A 20,844-nucleotide genomic window follows, 5' to 3' on the forward strand; every position below is an offset into this window, starting at 1 on the left:
CTTCAGCAAATTCCAGGCAGCCCACGCTGTCGTTACGCCCTCCAAATGAGGCCTCAGTGACGCATCAACGCATGCTTTGAGCATCTCTAGCTCTTGCAGCAGCCTCTGGCTATCTTCAGCCAACACAGCCCCACAGCTTGCTTCACCTGCTCCAGCTGCTGGCCGGCTAAGGGGTGATTTTGGCTCCCATTGGCTTGCTTCCCAGAGCCCTTCGACCAAGAACCATCCCCTTATTTGTCTGGACCACGTTGCCCAACTCTTTAGAGTGAGCTTTTCCAGCGGTATATTCTGGCTTTCAGCCATCTTCTCCCGTTCTCCCAAGGTGCCCCAAGCTGTACTTACTCAGTACCAGCTTCCTCCGGCCTTCCCTTCCGTGGAGAAACGATATTTCAGCTGCGTCTCAGCTCCCAGCTTTTAGCTGCTTTTTCAGCTCCAGCTCTCTGTGTATCAGAAGCTCTCACTGCCTCTCGGAAGCAGGCAATTAATCATCTGCTCTCCGGCACCCAGTCAGCTCCCGTTGCGCTCCTCAGCCGCAGACCGCTGACTTCAAAGCATTCCTGAGGCTCACACCGACTGCTTTACGAGCGTTTTCTGACACTCCATAACCTGTGGGGATATCTATCGATCTTGCCTTATCGATAGAGCCGCGACGTCAGACAGCTTTACGATCCGCATCAATCACCTACAGCGGTCTGGCAGGCTTCCTCTCAAGCTGCGCAACTCTGCTGTCTCTCCTTTCAGTCACGGCTTTTTAGCAGAGTTGAACAGCGTGTAAAGCAGCCTAGTTTCCAGGCAAGCACACACATAGACAGGTTCGTCTATTTACAGCTCTTTATTCAAACATTACAGCATTAAAGTCCAGGGCTTCTTTCAGCCATGTCCAAAGGCACGTCTTTCTCTCTCAGATACACAGAGAGAAGAAGTGAAAGTACAGGGAAAAACTCCTCCTTCTTAGCTTCTAAAAGCTTCTGTCTCCGCCCAGCTTCTGTAAGCTGACGTTAGCAGATGACACACACCAGGGGAATTTAACCAGTTAAGTTCTGAACTATAACTGGGCTTTCTTCTTCAAGGCTCAAGCACAGTTGTTCCCCAGCAGCAGGGTTTCCCTGCCATACAGTATATCAAGGGTAGCCAATGTGGGGCCCTCCATATGGTGTTGGGACTCCCAGATTGCATCATCGCCAGCCAGCATGGCCAATGACCAAGGATGATCAGAGTTGTAGTCTGGAAGCATCTTCCCAATACACTGGCTACCTCTACAATACAGTCATACCTGGGAAGTTGAATGCCTTGTGACTCGAACGCTTTGGCTCCCGAACGCCTCAAACCCGGAAGCGAGTGTTCCGGTTTGCAAATGCTCTTTGGAACCCAAATGTCCAACGCTTGTTATGCGTCTTCCGATTGGCTGCAGGAACTTCCTGCAGCCAATCGGAAGCCACACCTTGGTTTCCAAATGTTTTGGAAGTTGAACGGACTTCCAGAATGGATTCCATTTGACTTCCAAGGTACGACTGTATGTGATTCTTACAAATTGCCACACTACCAGTGTATACAGAGGGCACCAGATTGAGGAAAGCTGATCTGGCCCCATATTCCATTATATACAACTCAGCACTAGGAAATCTGTAGCGGGGGCCCGGGGGACTTTTGATCTATATGCCACATTTAATCCTCCTTGTGATTTGATTCTCCCATAACATATTTTAGGAAATTTGCATTGTTTCGTTACAGAACAATTTTCTATTGAGCGAATTTTTTATAGTATATTAGATCTCATGCAGTAACATCTGATCAGGGGGCAACTTGAATAAAATATGGGGGGCAGGAATGCATAATTGATCATTAGACATGGCACATGCACACCATTTGAATGGCAATGTTCATCAACTTTGAGGGGGGACAGGCCCCTCAAATATTTTATGGGGGGGGGGAGGGAGAAGGGACCTCAGCCCATAGGAGTTGGCCCCTATGCATCTGATGTTTTCTAACTCAAGAATAACCAACTATTCACGTGGGGCCTAAAAGCAGATCTGGAAGCCCTTTGTCTGTGCCCCTTTGTCTGGGGCAGATGAAAGAGCAGCTAGGACTTTTGCACCTTTAATTGCTGTGTAGAAGAGGGGATTTCAGCATCACAATCTGCTTAAGGTGCAATAGCCCTGTCTACATTTTCATTTGGCCACCAAGGCTATTATATAGTCTATGCCCATATTTCCACTCATAAGGATAAAAAAAAAGTTTTCATGTTACAGGAGCCATTCCATACATAGTTGCATCTCTCTTTGGGAGTTTATAATGCTCCAGCTTTGCTTGAGCACATTGCCCCTTAACCTGTAGCACTCTTATTGGTAGATGTCATCAACTTTAGTACAGAACCTGCCCATTTTTGTAGAGATCAGTTTGTGCAGCAAAATATATTTCCCCTCTTCCCTTGACTGCTGAGAATATGGAAGTTGGTTGTCCCTGTTTTCTTCTAACCAATTCCCTGTTCCAACTGAAGTCAACTTTTTTAGCAGTTTTTTTTGGGGGGGGGCTGGAGGAGTAATTTGCTTCTAAAAAATAAATAAATCTCTGTCTTGCCAAAAAGTAAAAAAATTCTATGCATTGTGTAATTCAGTGATGTTCCTGTTAAATATGCATGTTTTATCAATGCATTTGTATCTTTGTAGGATTGTTAACCATTGCTGCTATAACCATTTACTGTATTGTAGTTAAATGGGGGGAAATGGTACAGTTTACTGTGAGGGCTGTGCAAGTTAATAGTTTTATGTGTGACATTACAACTTGTATCTTTTTTATTTATATATTTTTTAATCTGGAGTTCATACTAGTGCCTTCTGTAGAAGGAAAATATAATATGTTGTGGTTGATAAATCGTGCCAAATTTTCAAGTCATGCTGTTCTAAGACATCCAGTCTGTGACCAGGGCAAACAAATAGTTAATGTGTTATTTTGGGCCCAACTTTATATTGTTATTAAAAATCATTTAAATAGCACTTTTAAAATGTCCTAGGTGGGTCACTATGATTCTCATTATACTGTTGGGGAAACCGTGGCTTCCCAGGGTGCATCAAGATGACAGACTTTAACTGGTTTAGCAATCATTTCTTTTTCCCATGGAACCCAAAAAATCTATTGTAACTGTGAGGGGGGGGGGGGATGCTGAAGATATAACAGAATTCTCAGCTATTCACAGTCTAAGGTTTTAGTGAAACTTTGGCCCTGGGAAAGACTACCTTTTATCTTTACCAAGATAGTTCCTAATAAATTTTCGTAAACCCTTCCCCCACAGTGTTGCAGTGTATTTTATGGGAGGTGCTGTAACCCTTCACAGTGTCTTCAACATCATTTAAAGACTGTCATCTCACCAAGCGAGTTGGCCACTAACAAGCTCTCAGTTTTGCAAATGGAAACCAGATAAGCAGTTGAGGTCTTTCCCCTAACTTAAATAACATAAAAGTGAAGAAAAAAAAAGTTTAGGTGCTTGATGGCAAAGGATTCTTGGCTGGTGAAACAGGAAGTTGCTAACTGAGGAACTCTGGATCCCGGTTAGTTACACGATTTTGTGGAATTCTTTATCTGATTATTTAGTAAGCTTCACGGAGAGCCACATCTCCACAGTAGTGCACCTGCTTTGCATTCAGAAGTTCAATCCCCAGAAGTTCAATCCCCAGGGATGGTGAACATGGGACCTTCCAGATGTTGGATTCCAGTTCCCATCAGCCCCAGGCAGCATGTCCAATGGTCAGGGATTATGAGAGTTGTAGTCCAAAGGAACAAAGGTTTCCCATCATTGGTGTAGACCAGGCACCCCCAAACTTGGCCCTTCAGCTGTTTTGGGACTACAATTCCCATCATCCCTGACCACTGGTCCTGTTAGCTAGGAATGATGGGAGTTGTAGTCCCAAAACAGCTGGAGGGCCGAGCATGGGGATGCCTGGTGTAGACACTACCAACCTAGATGGGCTAATGGTCTGTTTTGGTATAAGGCCATTTCCTATATTCCTGAAATAGGTAAGGTAAAGGAGGCTGTGGTCTAAACCACTGAGCCTCTTGGGCTTGCCTATCAGAAGGTTGGCAGTTTGAATCCCCGCAGCGGGGCGAGCTCCCGTTGCTCTATCCCCGCTCCTGCGAACCTAGCAGTTCGAAAGCACGGCAGTGCAAGTAGATAAATAAGTACCACTGTGGCGGGAAGGTAAATGGTGTTTCCATGCGCTCTGGTTTCTGTCACGGTGGCCCGTTGTGCCAGAAGTGGTTTAGTCATGCTGGCCACATGACCCAAAAAGCTGTCTGCGGACAAACACCTGCTCCCTCAGCCTGAAAGTGAGATGAGCGCCACAATCCCATAGCTGCCTTTGACTGGATGTAACCATCCAGGGGGCCCTTTACCTTTACCTTTTATTCCTGGAATAGAACAATCATTTGTATAATAAATCAGTAGTGAAGCTATAATTCGGAGAGCAATACCTTCAGACGAAAGACTTGCAAATTACTTTATTATTTTCGTGATGACCTTGTTCTATTTTTTTAAAAAAGCTAATTGCAATATGCATGTCTCTTTTTTATTTTTGTTCCACCCAAAAGCTGATCCAGCTCATGCAGGAATCACTAGGAGTTACTTGCTAAAACGGGAGTTTTATGAAGTGCAAAAGCTCCTGGTCACAAGCTTCTCAAGGTGATGTGCAGTAAAAACAGCAGGAAACAGTTTTGTTGTTGTTTAGTCGTTTAGTCGTGTCCGACTCTTTGTGACCCCATGGACCAGAGCACACCAGGCACTCCTGTCTTCCACTGCCTCCCGCAGTGTGGTCAAACTCATGTTGGTAGCTTCGAGAACACTGTCCAACCATCTCATCCTCTGCCGTCCCCTTCTCCTTGTGCCCTCCATCTTTCCCAACATCAGGGTCTTTTCCAGGGAGTCTTCTCTTCTCATGAGGTGGCCAAAGTCTTGGAGCCTCAGCTTCACAATCTGTCCTTCCAGTGAGCACTCAGGGCTGATTTCCTTAAGAATGGATCGGTTTGATCTTCTTGCAGTCCATGGGACTCTCAAGAGTCTCCTCCAGCACCATAATTCAAAAGCATCAATTCTTTGGCTATCAGCCTTCTTTATGGTCCAGCTCTCACTTCCATACATCACTACTGGGAAAACCATAGCTTTAGCTATACAAACCTTTGTTCACAGATGTCTCTGATTTTTAAGATGCTGTCTAGTTTGTCATTGCTTTTCTCCCAAGAAGCAGGTGTCTTTTAATTTTGTGACTGCTGTCACCATCTGCAGTGATCATGGAGCCCAAGAAAGTAAAATCTCTCACTGCCTCCATTTCTTCCCCTTCTATTTGCCAGGAGGTGATGGGACCAGTGGCCATGATCTCCAAAAAACAGTTTAGAAATAGGTAAAAGCACCCCCCAATAAAACCCACCCCAGATACTTTTAAAACGAATGTATGAATGGCACATTGCACTTGCTGTGTGAGAGCAGATCAGCTCTGCCTGTTGAGAATTCTGAAGGCTTCTCCGCTGTCAAATGGCAGTCAAATATGCAGAACGTAAGGAGCATATTTGCTTCTCTCTCTCTCGAGGCTAATTTCCCATGCTCCTATGTCTTTTAATACTTAGGGGAAAGCAGCTGCCAAGAAAAGAGATTAAAGTAGACTGGCAATCAGATCCTCTGCATGTTTGGCTTTGAGCACTATCACCTCCAGCTTCCTTTGCATGCTTTTAGAGGAGTTACCATCAGACACAAGTGGCAACTCACAATACATGACTGATGGGATGCATTCAACCTGGTATTTGATAAATTGCACAAGCCTATTTTAATTCAATAATTTTCTTCTCTCCCCCCCTTTTAATGGAAATATGTATCTGTGACAATGCAATGAAGGCAAAGCACAGAAGGTTCACTTTGTCTCACCGTGGTCCATGCCAATTGCAATCTGATTATAAGACGCTAGGTGGCTGATTATCAGAATGGCTTTAGGATCGATTCAATGGAGGTCCCTGAAATGTCCCATTCCTAGTCAGTTCTGTGCTGCTCAAACATTTTGTGCAACACTACTGTGCAAACACAGTACAAAAACTGTGGTGCAAATAAACCTTGCAACAGCACCTTCTATGAGATGCAGAAACAGCAATTGTTGTACCCTGTCCTGAAGACCTGCATACTTGTATAGTGACTTGATGGTATAAGCCCACTGGTCTATCCCTTCCAATAAAATAAAAGGGATATCAAAAGGACTTGAACATTGAGAAGAAGGGAAGGGCCTCTGAGTGTTCTAGATTACAGCTCCCTGCTACCCTAGACAATTGGCAATGCTGGCTGGGGTTGACAGACCTTGGGACGCCAATGACTGGGGTGCACCAGGTTAAAAAAGGGTAAAGGGACCCCTGACAATTAGGTCCAGTTGTGGATGACTCTGGGGTTGAGGCGCTCATCTCGCTTTATTGGCCAAGGGAGCCGGCGTACAGCTTCCGGGTCATGTGGCCAGCATGACTAAGCCGCTTCTGGCGAACCAGAGCAGCGCACGGAAATGCCGTTTACCTTCCCACCGGAGTGGTACCTATTTATCTACTTGCACTTTGATGTGCTTTCAAACTGCTAGGTTGGCAGGAGCTGGGACCGAGCAACTGGAGCTCACCCCGTCACGGAGATTCAAACCGCCGACCTTCTGATCGGCAAGCCCTAGGCTCTGTGGTTTAGACCACAGTGCCACCGGCGTCCTGCACCAGGTTAGGGAAGATTTTTTAAATAAATATTTCAGTTCTGACATAATGAATTGTTTCTTTGACTTTATTCTGTCTTATCTGATGATTGATTTGGGCAGGGAGCTGCACTGCTTGTCCTGGTTCTGTAGGGGAGCCCACAGAGCAAGGCAATCAGCCCAGTACGGAGTCAGACCAGTGGTTCATCTAGCTCAGTATTGTCTACACTGACAGGCAGCAGCTTGTCAGGGTTTCAGACCAGGGTGTCTCCTGTCCTTGCTTGCAGTTGCCGAGGATTGAACCTGGGACCTTCTGAATGCAAAGCAGATGCTCTACGTCTGAGCTATGGCCCTTCCTTTATATACCGTATTTTTCGCTCTATAGGATGCACTGGACCATAGGAGGGGGAGAACAGGAAAAAAATATCCCCCCCCCCGCTTAGTGCCCCATCAGTGAAGCAGCAGGAGAAATGGAGCCCCTTCCTTTTCTCCTCCCGCTTCACTGAAGGGGCACTGCGCAGAGAGGGAAAACTGTGCATTGCCTCTCCAGCGAAGCGAAGCCTGGAGAGCAAGATGGATCAGTGTTCACCGACCCCTCTCACTCTCCAGGCTTCAGGTGGCTATCTGCAAGCGTTCGGAGTGCAGCAGGAACTCCTGCTGAGCTCCGAAGACTTGTGGATAGCTGCCAGAAGCCCCCAGAGCAACGCAAAGCCTCCGGAATGCGGGGGGAGCTTTCCCTCTGTGCTTTGGAGGCTTCGCGTTGCTATCGCTGAAGCCAAGGAGCCTGCATTCGCTCCATAGGACGCACATACATTTCCCCTTAATTTTTGGAGGGGGGAAAGTGCGTCCTATAGAGCGAAAAATACGGTAAGAATGGGCCAGGTGGCCAAACAGTTTGACTTTTGTCTAAGGTAGCTTCCTATGTGCTAGAGAAATTCTGAAGCTGAGTGACATTCAGTTTAGCAGGTCACAAATCTGCAAAACTGAATTTGCTTCCCGTTGACCCGGGTTTATTTTCAGCTCCTTTTGCAATCTGGAAGGTGGAAGGAGCATAAGATAAACCTTAAAACATGCAGTGAATTTTTCCGTAGGAGAACAGTTGGGGCCAGAGACACCAAATTGCAGGGTGGGGAGGAGACACATTCCAACATCTTGATGTTATGAGCATGAGCATCATTCCTCCTTCCCTAAGCAAGGCAGAAACTTTCTGGGCTTTGGGAAGAAGGTGCCAAGGCTCTGAGAGAATGCGGGAGCCCTCTTGCTGGGTATATGTATGCCCTGAGACCTGAAATGCATGTTACAGCTTACCACAGGGATGCTACTGAAATCAGACAGCTACTATGAACTATTCAACCCCAGCCATAATGCAATGTATCAAGACCACAGAGCAACTTGTGAGATTCCATGTGACTCTCAGTGGCCACCTAGACAGCAGAGCAGAACTGGATGTGGCATGGAGACTCAACTCTGATCAGTGTTGTGGTTAGTTCTGTGTGTTGCAGCTAGGGAACAGCTGGTTTCAAACAATGCCAACATTTATCTGGGGCTGTCAAATTCATATGTGAATGCCATCATTACCACATTTTGGAGATTCACCATGGCACGTTGAAGGTCGGAAGTTGCAATTCGGCTACGGCGCTCTAGCGTGCATGCAATGCGTATGGTGAAAAAAAGACACGTATAGCCACTTCAAATGTGATGTTATGTGCTCCCAATCCACAGTGTTCCATGTGACGCTCAGCTCTCTAAATGCTAAATTTGTTACAAAAGAAAAGGCACCTGCTGTTAAATCTGATAGCAAACAGGGACATCTGCATGGTAAATGAAATCTGGGGCACTCTGAGGATTCAAACATGCTCCCTTCCCTCAACTTGTATTGGTTGAGAAATATCCATGACCCCTTAACATCCTGATGCAAATTGTGTGCAATTTAGTAGGAAAGCAGGGAAGAGCTATATACATAGACAAAGTGAAAGTTTTTTTTTAAAAAAAGTAGATTACTCATTTATGCAGGCAATTATATGATTCTCAAAAGAAAAATGTAGTTGTGTTTTAATTTGATTTTTTTTTTAAAGTGAGAGCTTGTATTTTACAATGGCCAATTCTGATGTTTTAGTGGGGGGAAACATTTAATGTCATTGTTTACTGCTCATGATTGTATTAAAAAGTTTCATAAATGACTTATTGAAAGGTTAATTTCATTGGATGTACAGTGTTGAGAACTGTTGAGTGGCATTTTATCATTTTAAAATATGGTTGAGTAGAGTAATGCTCTGGTGTGCCAGTAATGCTCAGAAGGTTCTGCTCTTTACCTACGGTAATTTGTATCGCACTCTTCTTCCCTATAATTTGGGCTCGCATAGATGCAGAAGACCACATTTTATTCCATAGTTTATGCACCTTTCGCCTGTCCTGAATCTTGCCACTTTCAGCTTTGTCAGATAACAATAACTTAGTAACAATATTTTATTATTTATGCCCCTCCCATCTGGCTGGGTTGCCCCAGCCACTCTGGGTGGCTTCCAACACGCATAAAAATAATAAAACACCAAACATTAATACAATCTGATCCAATATAAAAAGTCACAGTAAACTTTAAAATAAACAACTTATACCAGATAAGGCAATATTCAATAAATCCATTAGAACGCAATAGTAAACAGTAAAATTAAACATCAGCAAAAACTTATTAAACACTTTACCCTTATCAGTTACAAGAAAGAATTACTAATCTATAATCAATAAAAAATAACAGCAAATCACAATGCATAATATACCACAAAACATACAAAACCATGTTAAAGATTCAAACTGAAAACCAAGGACATATCCCTGAACTCCTCTACTCTCTTCTCAGCTGCTTCTGCAGGAAAGACTCCCAAGGCTTGAGGGTGGGGCAAGGCAGGTGGAAAAACCGTTGTCTTATGATCAGCAGAAACTCTCTCTCCCCTCAGTTGGTCCTCAAGTTGTTGTTGTTGTTGTTATTAGAGAGGGAGAGAAACACCCTCCCCATTTTCTCCACACAGTGCGTAGTAGTATACGCCTCTGTCATGTTGCCTGCTTAAGTCTGCTAAGTGTCCCACTGGAGGTAAAGGCCAGCTAACACCAGCTATTTCTGACTTCCTTCCCTAGTCCTGAGGCTGAACGGCGTAGGGACAAGGATGCCATCAAATCAATAACAGCAACAACTCCCCTCTGAGGCTAATGGCTTCCTAACTTTAAAGCGCATCAGAAGCACAATAGAAAGCTGCTAAGGACCTTTGGCTACCCAGACCTCCAGGCCATCATGACAATAGGTTTACAGGTTGTACAGGCCTAGTTTTGCATGTGGAAAACCCAAGATCAAATCCATGAAGGGTCATCTATGACCCTTACTGGATAACCAGGGGTGGTCCATCTCTCTCAGCCTATGTTTTGTGCTGGGAGGACAAAACACCACTCTTGAGTTCTCTGGAAGAAAGAAGGGCTGCAAATGCAATAACATCACAGATCCAAGTCTGCAGGCCTAAGGCAAGGCAGACAGGCAAAATAGAAATCATATGGAGGCTCCAACAGGAGTCTTTCCCTTTGCCTGTGTTGTGTCTACAGCATGCTTCAAAACCACGGGCAAATTCTTTCCCTGTGATTAAAGAAGGCAGCCGGCTTTGCAGAAAACAGTTCATTAAGTTAACATGCCACCCTACCTAGGCACAGATAGAATACTGCGGCTAATGGCATGTGTAGCTAACACAGAATTAATTGGCCATCTCAGTGGATTGCTTTCAGAAAGAAGCTCTCAGCACCATGATCCTAAACCTAAACACATCAAAATGAATATTTTCTTTTGGTTTTAAAAAGAAAAAGCCACTTGCACAACCAGATTAGCATGTTGGTGATATGGGCAGGGTGGAATTTGTGCAAAGTCCATTAGCATGTGATGAAACAGCTATGTGATGGACACTGCCATGTGGTCTTTCATATGACATGGACCAGTAAATTTGGGCTGCGTGCAGGGCTAAGCCAAGGCTGCCACACCTGGAACTACCCCTGGAGTGTTCATTCTCCAACCCAGGAATGGGGTCCTTGCAGCTACTTAGTGGCAAAACCCAGTATCTGAGGATATGTGTCTCTAAATACCAGTTGCAGGGAAGCACAAGTGAGGAGACTGCAATCACACTCAGGCCCTGGTTGACCACTGTGAGTATAGGATGCTGGACTAGATGGGCCTTTGGCCTGATCCTGCAGGCTGGTCTTACGTTGTTACTTCTAGCCCCTTCCTCCAGCATTGGTGACATCCAGGTCTTATTGCCAAGTTGGCTATGTCCTAGTCACCAAGAAAACTGCACCCATCAGGGACTTAGCCGTTGGGTTCTTTTCTTCATGGTTTCCCAGTTTCTCAGGGCAGCACCATGGTTTGAGTATTAGGCTTGGTTTTCCAGCTCTCTATCCACCCTACTCTTATTCTGACCTATCAAATAGCTTGGGCTTTTGTGTCAGGGATGGGGAACCTTGTCATACATGTGGAGGAAGAACTTAAACACATTGCACAGTTCCCAAAAAATAGACCAGAGGCAATTTCATCCAGCAGAGCTTTTACTGGTGCTGAAGGCAAATAAGCATAATGGTCACAAATACAATACATTCAGGATTGGCACAGTCCATAGAAATCCAGTTGCAGCAGACTTAACAAACTTACAAGAACTTATAATAAGTCCAAAACCCTAACACTAAGCATACTATATACAGAACACCAGACCAGAACAAAAGAGAGACAAAAGAGAAAGTGAGTGAAACTCAGGCTCCTTCTGGCCTCCTTTTATAGTCAGCATGACCTTGCAGAAGAGATAACAGAACCAGTTTAAAGCAGCTGTACTCAGCTTCTCAGAAGGAATAACCAAAACAAGAACCTTCTTTCACACAGAGGAGAAAAACTTCCAGTAGCTTCCTGAATCCTCCTGTATTAATCAGAATAGTAAAGATCTCTACACATCAGATCTACACTAAGAAATGCAAACTCCAGATATTGCTGGACTACATCTCCCATCACCCCTGACCTTTGGATTGGACTGATAGGAATTGGAGTCCAACAACATCTGGAGAGCCATGGATTCTCCATCCTTGCTGTAAGAGCATGAAATGCCTCACGTGAAAGCCAGTGTGGTGTTGTGGTTAGTGTTAGACTGACCCCAGGGAGAACTAAGTTCAAGTCCCCCATTATCTACAAAACCTATTGGGTAATAGCCACCCCATGATTTTCTCTCAGGCTCACAAGGACTGTTTTTTTTTTATGAAGGTAAAAGGCCTAGAGGCCCTATGTGCTACTCTAAGCTCTTTATGGGAAAGGTGGAATAAAAATCTGATAATCTGAGTACAGAGCAGCCACTGAAAGTGTACTCAGTGTTCTTAAGTGGTATAGAGATGTTACACACATCAGCCATAAACTATGATGACATTCCAGTCTTTAAAACTAACCCACTACTTCTCCTGCTGTTATGGAAGTTCCAGAGCCTCCCTGTCTTCAAATGACTTCATTTTAACTCACCTCAAAGTAGCTCAAGCTCTGGCGCGCTGCCTCTTCAGATACGATCAAGGGAGTGACTCTCGTGTTGCAGACCAGAGCAAAACTCTCACTGCAGTTGGAAAGGAACCCTTGTTTTGCTTTATAATTCCTGCCAAGAACAAATGAAACTTGGCTGCTTTCCCTGAAAAGGCTTGTGGGGTTTTAATAAAGAAGAACTAATGGTTTTCTCACCCCGTCTCTTTCTCCCCTGTTTGTATTATTATTGCACATATTAGTATTATAATTACAGATAGTAACCTTAATAGGAGCTGCTTTGTAGCACACTGGGAGGAATACTTTGAAAACAGAAAACAAATGCAAGTTTCTACAGCATTTTCACATGAATCTGAATTTCATTTTTTTTAATTAAGTCAGTTTCTGTATTTGGCCTGATATAACCTTATGAACAACCACTAATTCTATTATGCTCTTAATTGAGTTATGTTCCTGTTGTTGAGTACAGTGCTCTTTCTCTTTTTTTCATGTACCATGAACCACTGTAGATCTGAACCCCATGCAAATCACTGCCAGTGCTTTAGCTACTTGGGGGAAAGCATTTTAATCTGTGATAAATTCTTACGCTTGCTGTGATGCAGTTTTATTTATTTATTTATTACTGGGACTGGTAAACAGAGGAAGACTTTAAGGGCACTTCCAAACTGTAGCTATTTTTGGGTGGGATTCAATCACATACCAGGAATAAAACTGCTAGCACTTATGCAAAACAAAACAGGGTTTGATATGGTTTAGAATTGGATGGGGGGCCCCCACGTGTTGAGATACTTTTGTTGCAGGGGGTTGGACTAGATCAGGGGTCAGCAAACTTTTTCAGCAGGGGGCTGGTCCGCTGTCCCCAGTGGCGTAGCGTGGGTTGTCAGCACCCGGGGCAAGGCAAGTAATTTGCGCCCCCTAACCCATGGATTTGCGTCCCCTAACCCATGGATTTGCGCCCCCTAATCCTAACCCCCAGATGTTGCGCCCGGTGCGGCCGGCCCCCCCTGCACCCCCCCACGCTACGCCACTGGCTGTCTCTCGGCCAGACTATATTTTGGGGGAAAATATGAATGAATTCTTATGCTCCACAAATAACCCAGAGATGCATTTTAAATAAAAGCACATACTCTACTCATGTAAAAACACCAGGCAGGCCCCACAAATAACCCTGAGATGCATTTTAAATAAAAGAACACATTCTACTCATGTAAAAACACGCTGATTCCCGGACCGTCCGCAGGCCGGATTCAGAAGGCAATTGGGCCGGATCCGGCCCCTGGGCCTTAGTTTGCCTATCCATGGAATAGATAACTCTTGAGGCCCCTTCCAAGTCTACAATTCTACAATTCTAAGTTTGTGTGTTTACAATTGATTGGTAGCACTTGTGGAACGAATCTGTTTCCCCAAAGGATCAAATTGTTCGCAATAAGGAAAATGACGCAAAAATGCTCTGGATATGTAACAAAGCCAATTGCCACAACACAGGAGACTAGCCTGGCTTAATTAGCTTGTGACGCTTGTAGACCCAAGGATTAGAAGTGTCGGGCACACAATTTAGCACCCCAAGCCTTAATTAAATTCTGACACTTGTTGAGTCCGAAGATTATGGTGGCCTGGGCCCCCACTAACTCACAACAGTATAAAGCATATTTGAAAGCATAGCCTATGCAATAAAATTAGAGTGCAGCGATAAAAAGATACTGCTCTTTCATAAGAGTTATTAAGAGCCCTTTCCCAATTCGTGAGTTATCTTTCAGCATATATACACATTGCAACATCACTGCACATTTGCTATTCTGGCTTTCTCATGGCAGCTGCAGTCCAGTGTCCAAGGATCTGTGGTAGTGAGTCTTAGGCAGTGCTTTTTTGGGGGTGGGATGCAAGGGTACGCACACCCCTAAACTTTTTGTGAATCTAAGTTTGGCCTCATTGAGAGGCAGTATTTCAATATGAGTAAGAAAATGAGAGTACCCCTAAACATTTTTTTTTAAGAAAAAAAAAAAGCACTGGTCTTCATTGTCCACTCAGCTGAATGTGAAAACAACAGAAGACTGTATGTATGCCAGTACTCAAATTATGGGGGGTGGGCAAGAGGGGTACCTATCCTCTTATTTGCAACACTGTCTAACTTACCACCGGAGCCACATTTTGAATCAGGGGGCCCAGCTCCCCCAATATTGGTTGCCTTAGCCACTCTGGGTGGCTTCCAACACATATTAAAACATAATAAAACATGAAACATTAAAAAAACTTCAGGTGTCTTCTGAAGGTTATATAGTTACTCCAACATTCATCCAATGAAAATAGGGACATCCTAAGGAAAAGGAGGATGTTCCAGGATCAAATAAGAAATCAGGATGGCTTCTGCAAATCCGGGACTGTCCCTGGAAAATAGGGACACTTGGAGGGTCTGAAATTTAGGTTTGTGCAATTTAAGTGAATTAAAGTGCTCTGCTGCTCAAATGCAGCAGACCCACTTAAGAAGCAAGCAAGCAACAACAAAATGCCCCAGACGTTTTTGCGGTTTGGAAAGCAATGGGGCAGGCAAATGATTACCAAGAAGACAAATAAATGCATTGCAAACAAATTAGGAGGAATGCTCATCGTTTCATAACTGCAACACAAATATCAGTATTAATATGACTGGACATAGTCTAAGCTCTGCGTGTGTTTTGTGCAAGCAAATCAAGATGAATGCTGTAAACAGGTCATCTGGAGTACGCACACACACGCCCCAAGTCAAGTTTTCTTTTTCCAGATCTGAGCAGTTCTGCCAAGGAGAGGAAGAATCCCATGGTTCTCCTCTGTGACTTCAGGGCGGCTTGGCCAGTCACTTCCCACACCAGAGCATTTGAAGTGCATGATCTCTGAGTGCATTACCATATAGATTTTCTAGCAGAATGTGAAAAAACTACATATAGGGATGCAGAAACAAAATCGGTTATAATGCTGAGCATAAATAGCCTACACATTCCTTATCTTAACAGAGTTCTCCCCCTCCTGGCAGCAGTAAGTAAGGGTCTTCCTTAGATCTTTTCTCAATGCAAAAAGGTCACGTGTATTTTTTCACCTACAAAATTTATAGTGCTTAATATTTTTCATCGCTGAGACCACTGAGACAATCTCAGTATGAGCTGTGCTGAAAAGACTTCCCTGAGCCGAAAGCTTCAATAATAAATGTGTGTTTAATGGCTGAAGTGAGATTTCCCTGTGTTGGCTCATGGGGGCTGCAATCCTGCCCCTTTAAAAGCAATAGGAGTTGTTTTCATTTTGTTTTAAAGACTTCAGTAGGAGCTGGATTGCATCTTCATTTTCTTAATATGCCTTACATTCTTGGCACAACAGCTCTCAGCAGATGTATTATTATAGAAGCAAGACAAATTTACTTTGCATTTCCCTTCCTCTTTGTTTTTCAGCCTATTCAACAAAGCTCAATAAATTCCCCATCTTCAATTTTGATGATGACTTGAAGTACTTTTGCATCAGTGCGGTGAGCCCAAATACGACAAAAGCAACTCTGTATGCTCTGAATGTGTGGCGATACTGGTGTATGACGAAAGGCCTGAAAGATTACATGGACATTACAAAGGTGAGTAGCCTTGGTTCTGATGGTGTACTGTAACTAGGTTAAATCTGCAAGGCAGAAGCCTTATTTATCTGGTGAAACCTGCCCCAATATGGTGCCTTCCAGGTATTTTGAACTACAACTCCCATCAGCCTTAGCCAGCATGACCAATGCTAATGCCTCATGGGAGTTGTAGTCCAAAACAGCTGGAGGGCACCAGCTGAGGAAGGGTTCTGTAGGCTTATACTTTGTTCCCAGGCCCAGTTCAAAGTCCTGGTCTCGATGTTTACTGCCCATATGGCCTGATATCTCAAGGACAACCTCCTTCTGTCTGAACTTCCCTGTGTTTGTTTCTTTTTGGCATTTGAAGCCCAGTTGGTTGTTGTTCTGGCTTCTGAAGTACAGCAGGGGGAATGTGAGGCTGCTAGGATTTCCATACGTCCAGAATTTCTTAGATTTTCACTTTTTGAAATATGGCAGCCCTTCCTATCTTAGCGGTGGTGCTTAAGCTGTGGAATATCCTACTATCTGACACAGGTAGTTTCTGAAGTGAGCGAGAATCTCCCAGGAATCTTTACTCAGCATGCAAGGAGTTGGTGGTGCTGGTAGCTGTCTAACCAATAGGCGATGGCCAGAGGTGCCAGCTTGTGAGGGCGATTGGAGGGGCCAACGTTGCACGTGTGATGTCAGATATGTGCAGTGTCCCTATGTGATGCACACGTGATGACAGGAGGAGCCGGAGGGAGAAGCTGAATGCAGTGGCAACACAGCTTCAATGGCTGGCGGCCCGTCCTCGTCCTCTTCCTGACACTGTCACTGGCAGGAAGCTGCTTCAACCCACCTTCCTGTCCGCAGGAGCATCAGCAGGAGAAGTAGATGGCCACTGGAGCTGTGCCGTGCTTGGCTCTGTGCTTCACCTTCACGCTTTTGGGACATTGTGGGGCAGAACCAATCCCCAAAATGGACTTGGCCCCCAGGAGATGGCACCCCTGGCGATGGCATAGCTAGGGGGGATGGCAGGCAAGTGAGGAGGCAGAGGGCAGGCTGTGGCACCAAGGCTTGGCTAAAAGTAGGCCAAGAACCACTGTTTGAGAAAACACCATTCTGCTAGTATTCAGAGAACGTTCAGTGTGTGGGGTCAACACCATGAAGTCTCTACCAGTTTTACTGATAGAGGTTTGAGGGACATGCAGGTCCCATTTCTACCCAATTACTAAGTAATATGTCAATCTGCTCCTGCTGATAAATGTATGGCTTATTCTATTGATAGTAAATCACTTTAATATATTAGGTTACCTGTGTTCAGGGCTGCTTTGCATTGATTCTCCTCGCTCCTGATCTATCATTAGCCACCGCCCCATGTTTTTCGCAAAATTTCTGGCTACAGGCCTGAGAAGTCTCCGTGTAGCTTAATAAAGCCTGAGGTACAGATGTGAAATAAGATAGCCGAAATTAATCTTGTGATGAGACAACACAAAGAAAAAGGCTCCTTGCAACTTTCATGGCTTTCAGCATCAAAGGCAATGTTATTCATGCCTTCCTCCTGTTTATGCCAGCATCTCATTATAACCAGCTTAAAGCTTTCCTTTTAATTATGAGCTTTACAGAGGCTGTAAGTAGATCTGAGTGGCAAGGCAGGATGGGAAGTTTCTGCTACTCAGGTGCAACAGGGAAAATGTAAGAGCTGGACAGCTGTTTATTTAATAGCTGGAAAAATCCAGGCTATAGATCTCAGGGCCAAATTAGACACATTGTTCGATATATGTTTTTTCCTGTCAATGTGCAGAGCTTCTTTAAAAAAACAGAAATGTCAATAGCATCAGCTGGGGAGAGATTGGTAATATCATAGCAGGCATGGAGGGAGAGTTTAACCCTTTCTTCCCCTGCTGAGCCACTGAGGACAAACCCTCACGGAAGCTAGCATTTGTGCTGTAGATGTCAACAGATAATTTCCCTCAAAGCAAATTCTAGCATTAGAAGAGTTATTTACCCCAGGGGTGGGGGAAGGGGAGGGGGTTAAATTTCCTATTCTGGACAGTTGCCTGCCCTTTGCTCTTTACAAACAAGCATGTTAAATGCATAGGTGCATTGAACCTTGGGGCAAGTTTGGCCCTCAGTGCGCCACAAACTGAGATGCTGCTGCTGCTGCAGAAAGGCATTTGCAGAACAAACAGATGAAGATGATACAAACCTGGAAGCCATGTGCCACAGGTAGCGCAGGGAAGGGGCTATAGGGAAGGTCGGCAGTAGTCTGATCTGGGCGAAAATTCCTTCCTGCCCCCAGATTTGGTGACTGGTCAGAGACTGGGAATGAGTCACCCTAAGGCAATTCTGACTGGGGCATTTCAGTTCCATCCAACTTCCTTTCCTTGGTTCAGGTAGCGTTGTATTCTGCTACATCATGGTAATTTGGTAATTGTTAGACATGAGTTAGGGAATAAGCAGGACCAGCCCAATGATGATGATGATGATTTACCGTATTTTTTGCTCTATAAGACTCACTTTTTTCCTCCTAAAAAGTAAGGGGAAATGTGTGTGCGTCTTATGGAGTGAATGCAAGCTGCGCAGCTATCCCAGAAGCCAGAACAGCAAGAGGGATTGCTGCTTTCACTGCGCAGCGATCCCTCTTGCTGTTCTGGCTTCTAAGATTCAGATTTTTTTTTCCTTGTTTTCCTCCTCCAAAAACTAGGTGCGTCTTGTGGTTTGGTGAGTCTTATAGAGCGAAAAATACGGTATATATCACCCTTCATCAAAAGATCTCAGGGCAGTTTGCAAGATAAAATCTGGGACAAAGTCCCTCCTGCACAGAGAAACTATCTTTAGATATCCTTTCCATTAGATGGAGCCTCCTCCAGCTATGAATTTGGGGTGCCACGAAAAGACAGCAAGCGGATAGTTATCCAACATATCATTATTATGTTTTTACTGCTGGGGAAGTGGGAGAGGCAATTCTGGAATTTCCTGCCTTGTAAAATAACTTGGCTGGCCTTGGGTACTATGCACCTTGACGAGATGTGGGGAGGGCTCTTTCTGCTCCTCCTTAGGCAGCAAAATGTCTTGGGCCAGCTCTGTCAATAAGGAATTTGCCATGGTCCTTGGAACCATGAAGTAAGTAAGTGGTAGAAGGGTCCAAGTTCAATCCCCAGCATCTCCTGGCAAGACTGGGGGAAAGGACTCATGGAGAACCTCTGCCAGACAGTGTAGCATGGATGGCCCACCCATAAGGCAGGATGAAACCATTGCCTTGGGTAGCAGATCCAGACCGCTGCCACCACAAGTAGTCCTTGGATCTGCAAGGTCCATTCTCTGCAAAAGATTGGTTTGGCTCTGAGTGCAGTATTGTAGCATGAGCGGAGTCACAAGGGCAGTTGCCCTGGGCACAAAATTCTTAAGGGCACAAAATTTCAAATGAAAAAGGAAGAAAGCAGTAGTAATAATAACAATAATAGTTGTGCACGCTCCCCACCACACAGAAAATCTCCCATGTCCACATGGGTAGACAGAGGAGCAGTTGGTTGCTAGATTGTCCTCTGCAAAGGCTTTAGAAAGATACCTGCTCCAAACTAATCCCCCTTCCCGCTTTCTGCTGTGCTTGACCCTCGCACTGCTCTGCGGCTGCCACTTGGATAGGCCACTAAACTATTGCCCCTTCATTCCAGCCTATCGGCGAGCAGTGCCAAGGATATTTGCTTTGCCCGGGCACTGGCAACCCATGCTACACCACTGGTTGAATGCTAATACATTAGCTCAGTTCAATTTTTCAGACCCAGCTCTTGTTAAACAACCAAAGAAACAAAAAAAGGTGGTCATGGTGGGCAGGGGAAATCATTCTGTGAGAGTTAATGCAAACGCTCCCATTCCTTGCAAGCCAGATTCCAGCGGTGAAGCTGAACGAGCTCCTTGAAAATTTCTATGTCACCGTGAAGAAAACCGACGGCTCTGATTTCCTGGCCACCTCTCTTCACGCTATCCGCCGAGGGTTAGACCGGATCCTGAAGAATGCTGGGATTGGTTTCTCCATCACAAGCGGAAGCTTTGGTTCTTCCACCAAGAAGCTCAAGGAGAAGCTGAGGGTGCTCAGCAAGGCTGGGATGTCTGGTGCCCGCTCTCGCAACATCATCTATTTTTCCCTTTCCGACGAAGAAGAGATGTGGAGGATTGGGTGCTTGGGTGACGGGAGCCCAGTAGCCTTGTTGTCCACTGTGGTAAAATACAACAGCCAGTACCTCAACATGAGGACGCTTCAGGAACATGCTGATTTAATGTACGGGGACATTGAGCTGCTGAAAGATTCACAGAACCGGCCCTTTTTTGCCAGAACAGACAATGTAAAACGGGAGAAAAGGCTGGGCTCAAACAGAGTGTGCTACGGCCAGATATACCACGACCACTCCAAAGGGCACAAGGTTTGTCCTTACTGCCTCCTTTACAAGTACATGTACATCCACCGGCCTCCTTCACAAATGGAAGGCAAGTCCCCTTTCTACCTGACTGCTCGGAAAGAGACTATTGGCATGGGCAGCGTCTGGTATGAGGAGCAGAGGATGGGCTTGCGGTCACTGAGGGGGGTCGTCCCAAAGCTGGCCAAAAAGGTCAAGCTTGACCATTGCGAGAACTTCACTTTCATCTCCTTCACCCAGGCCTCTCGGAGGTTTGGCTCTCTGAACTCCTATTAGTAAGGGCCAATCTAGGTGTGAAGTTAATTGTTTGAATGCAATTGCTCTGCATTTTTAATTTTTTTTATAAAAACCTGTAAAGAGGTTGGGTGAGAACACGCTGAACAGCATGGATGTTGAAGGTGATGGGTATTGTAGTCTTTTCTCCTTTGCTATGATCCCAGTGATAATTGCCCCAATCCCTGGTGCTTCATTTTGCATTGGAAGGAAAACTTCCCTCCATGTGCAAATAGCAGCTTTTGGGGGAGGGGGGCGGAGAGAGCTATTTTTATCAACTTCACAAAAGGGGAGAAAGGGTTAAACTTACCCACCCATGCTGTTCAGCCTCTCCAGCCACTGCTGCTACTTACACACACACACACACACACACACACACAC

General features: G+C 45.0%; 1 protein-coding gene across 5 annotated transcripts in view; it reads left to right on the plus strand.

Moving 5' to 3' along the window:
- Positions 1–20,844, plus strand: part of KIAA1958 — a 73,227-nt gene that overhangs the window by 39,807 nt on the left and 12,576 nt on the right. For 2 of the 5 annotated variants that reach the window (XM_081894085.1, XM_081894081.1), the window contains 2 exons: positions 15,642–15,814; positions 19,663–20,810. In XM_081894085.1, the coding sequence (XP_081750211.1) occupies positions 15,642–15,814; positions 19,663–20,466 (977 nt within the window). In that variant the 3' untranslated portion in view covers positions 20,467–20,810. Of the gene's footprint in view, positions 1–15,641; positions 15,815–19,658; positions 20,811–20,844 lie in introns of those variants that run through there. The other 3 variants (XM_081894083.1, XM_081894084.1, XM_081894082.1) reach the window with 2 other exon arrangements.

Source organism: Podarcis melisellensis (genome assembly GCF_964234715.1).
Source record: "Podarcis melisellensis genome assembly, chromosome: 17".
Taxonomy (NCBI): Eukaryota; Metazoa; Chordata; class Lepidosauria; order Squamata; family Lacertidae; genus Podarcis; species Podarcis melisellensis.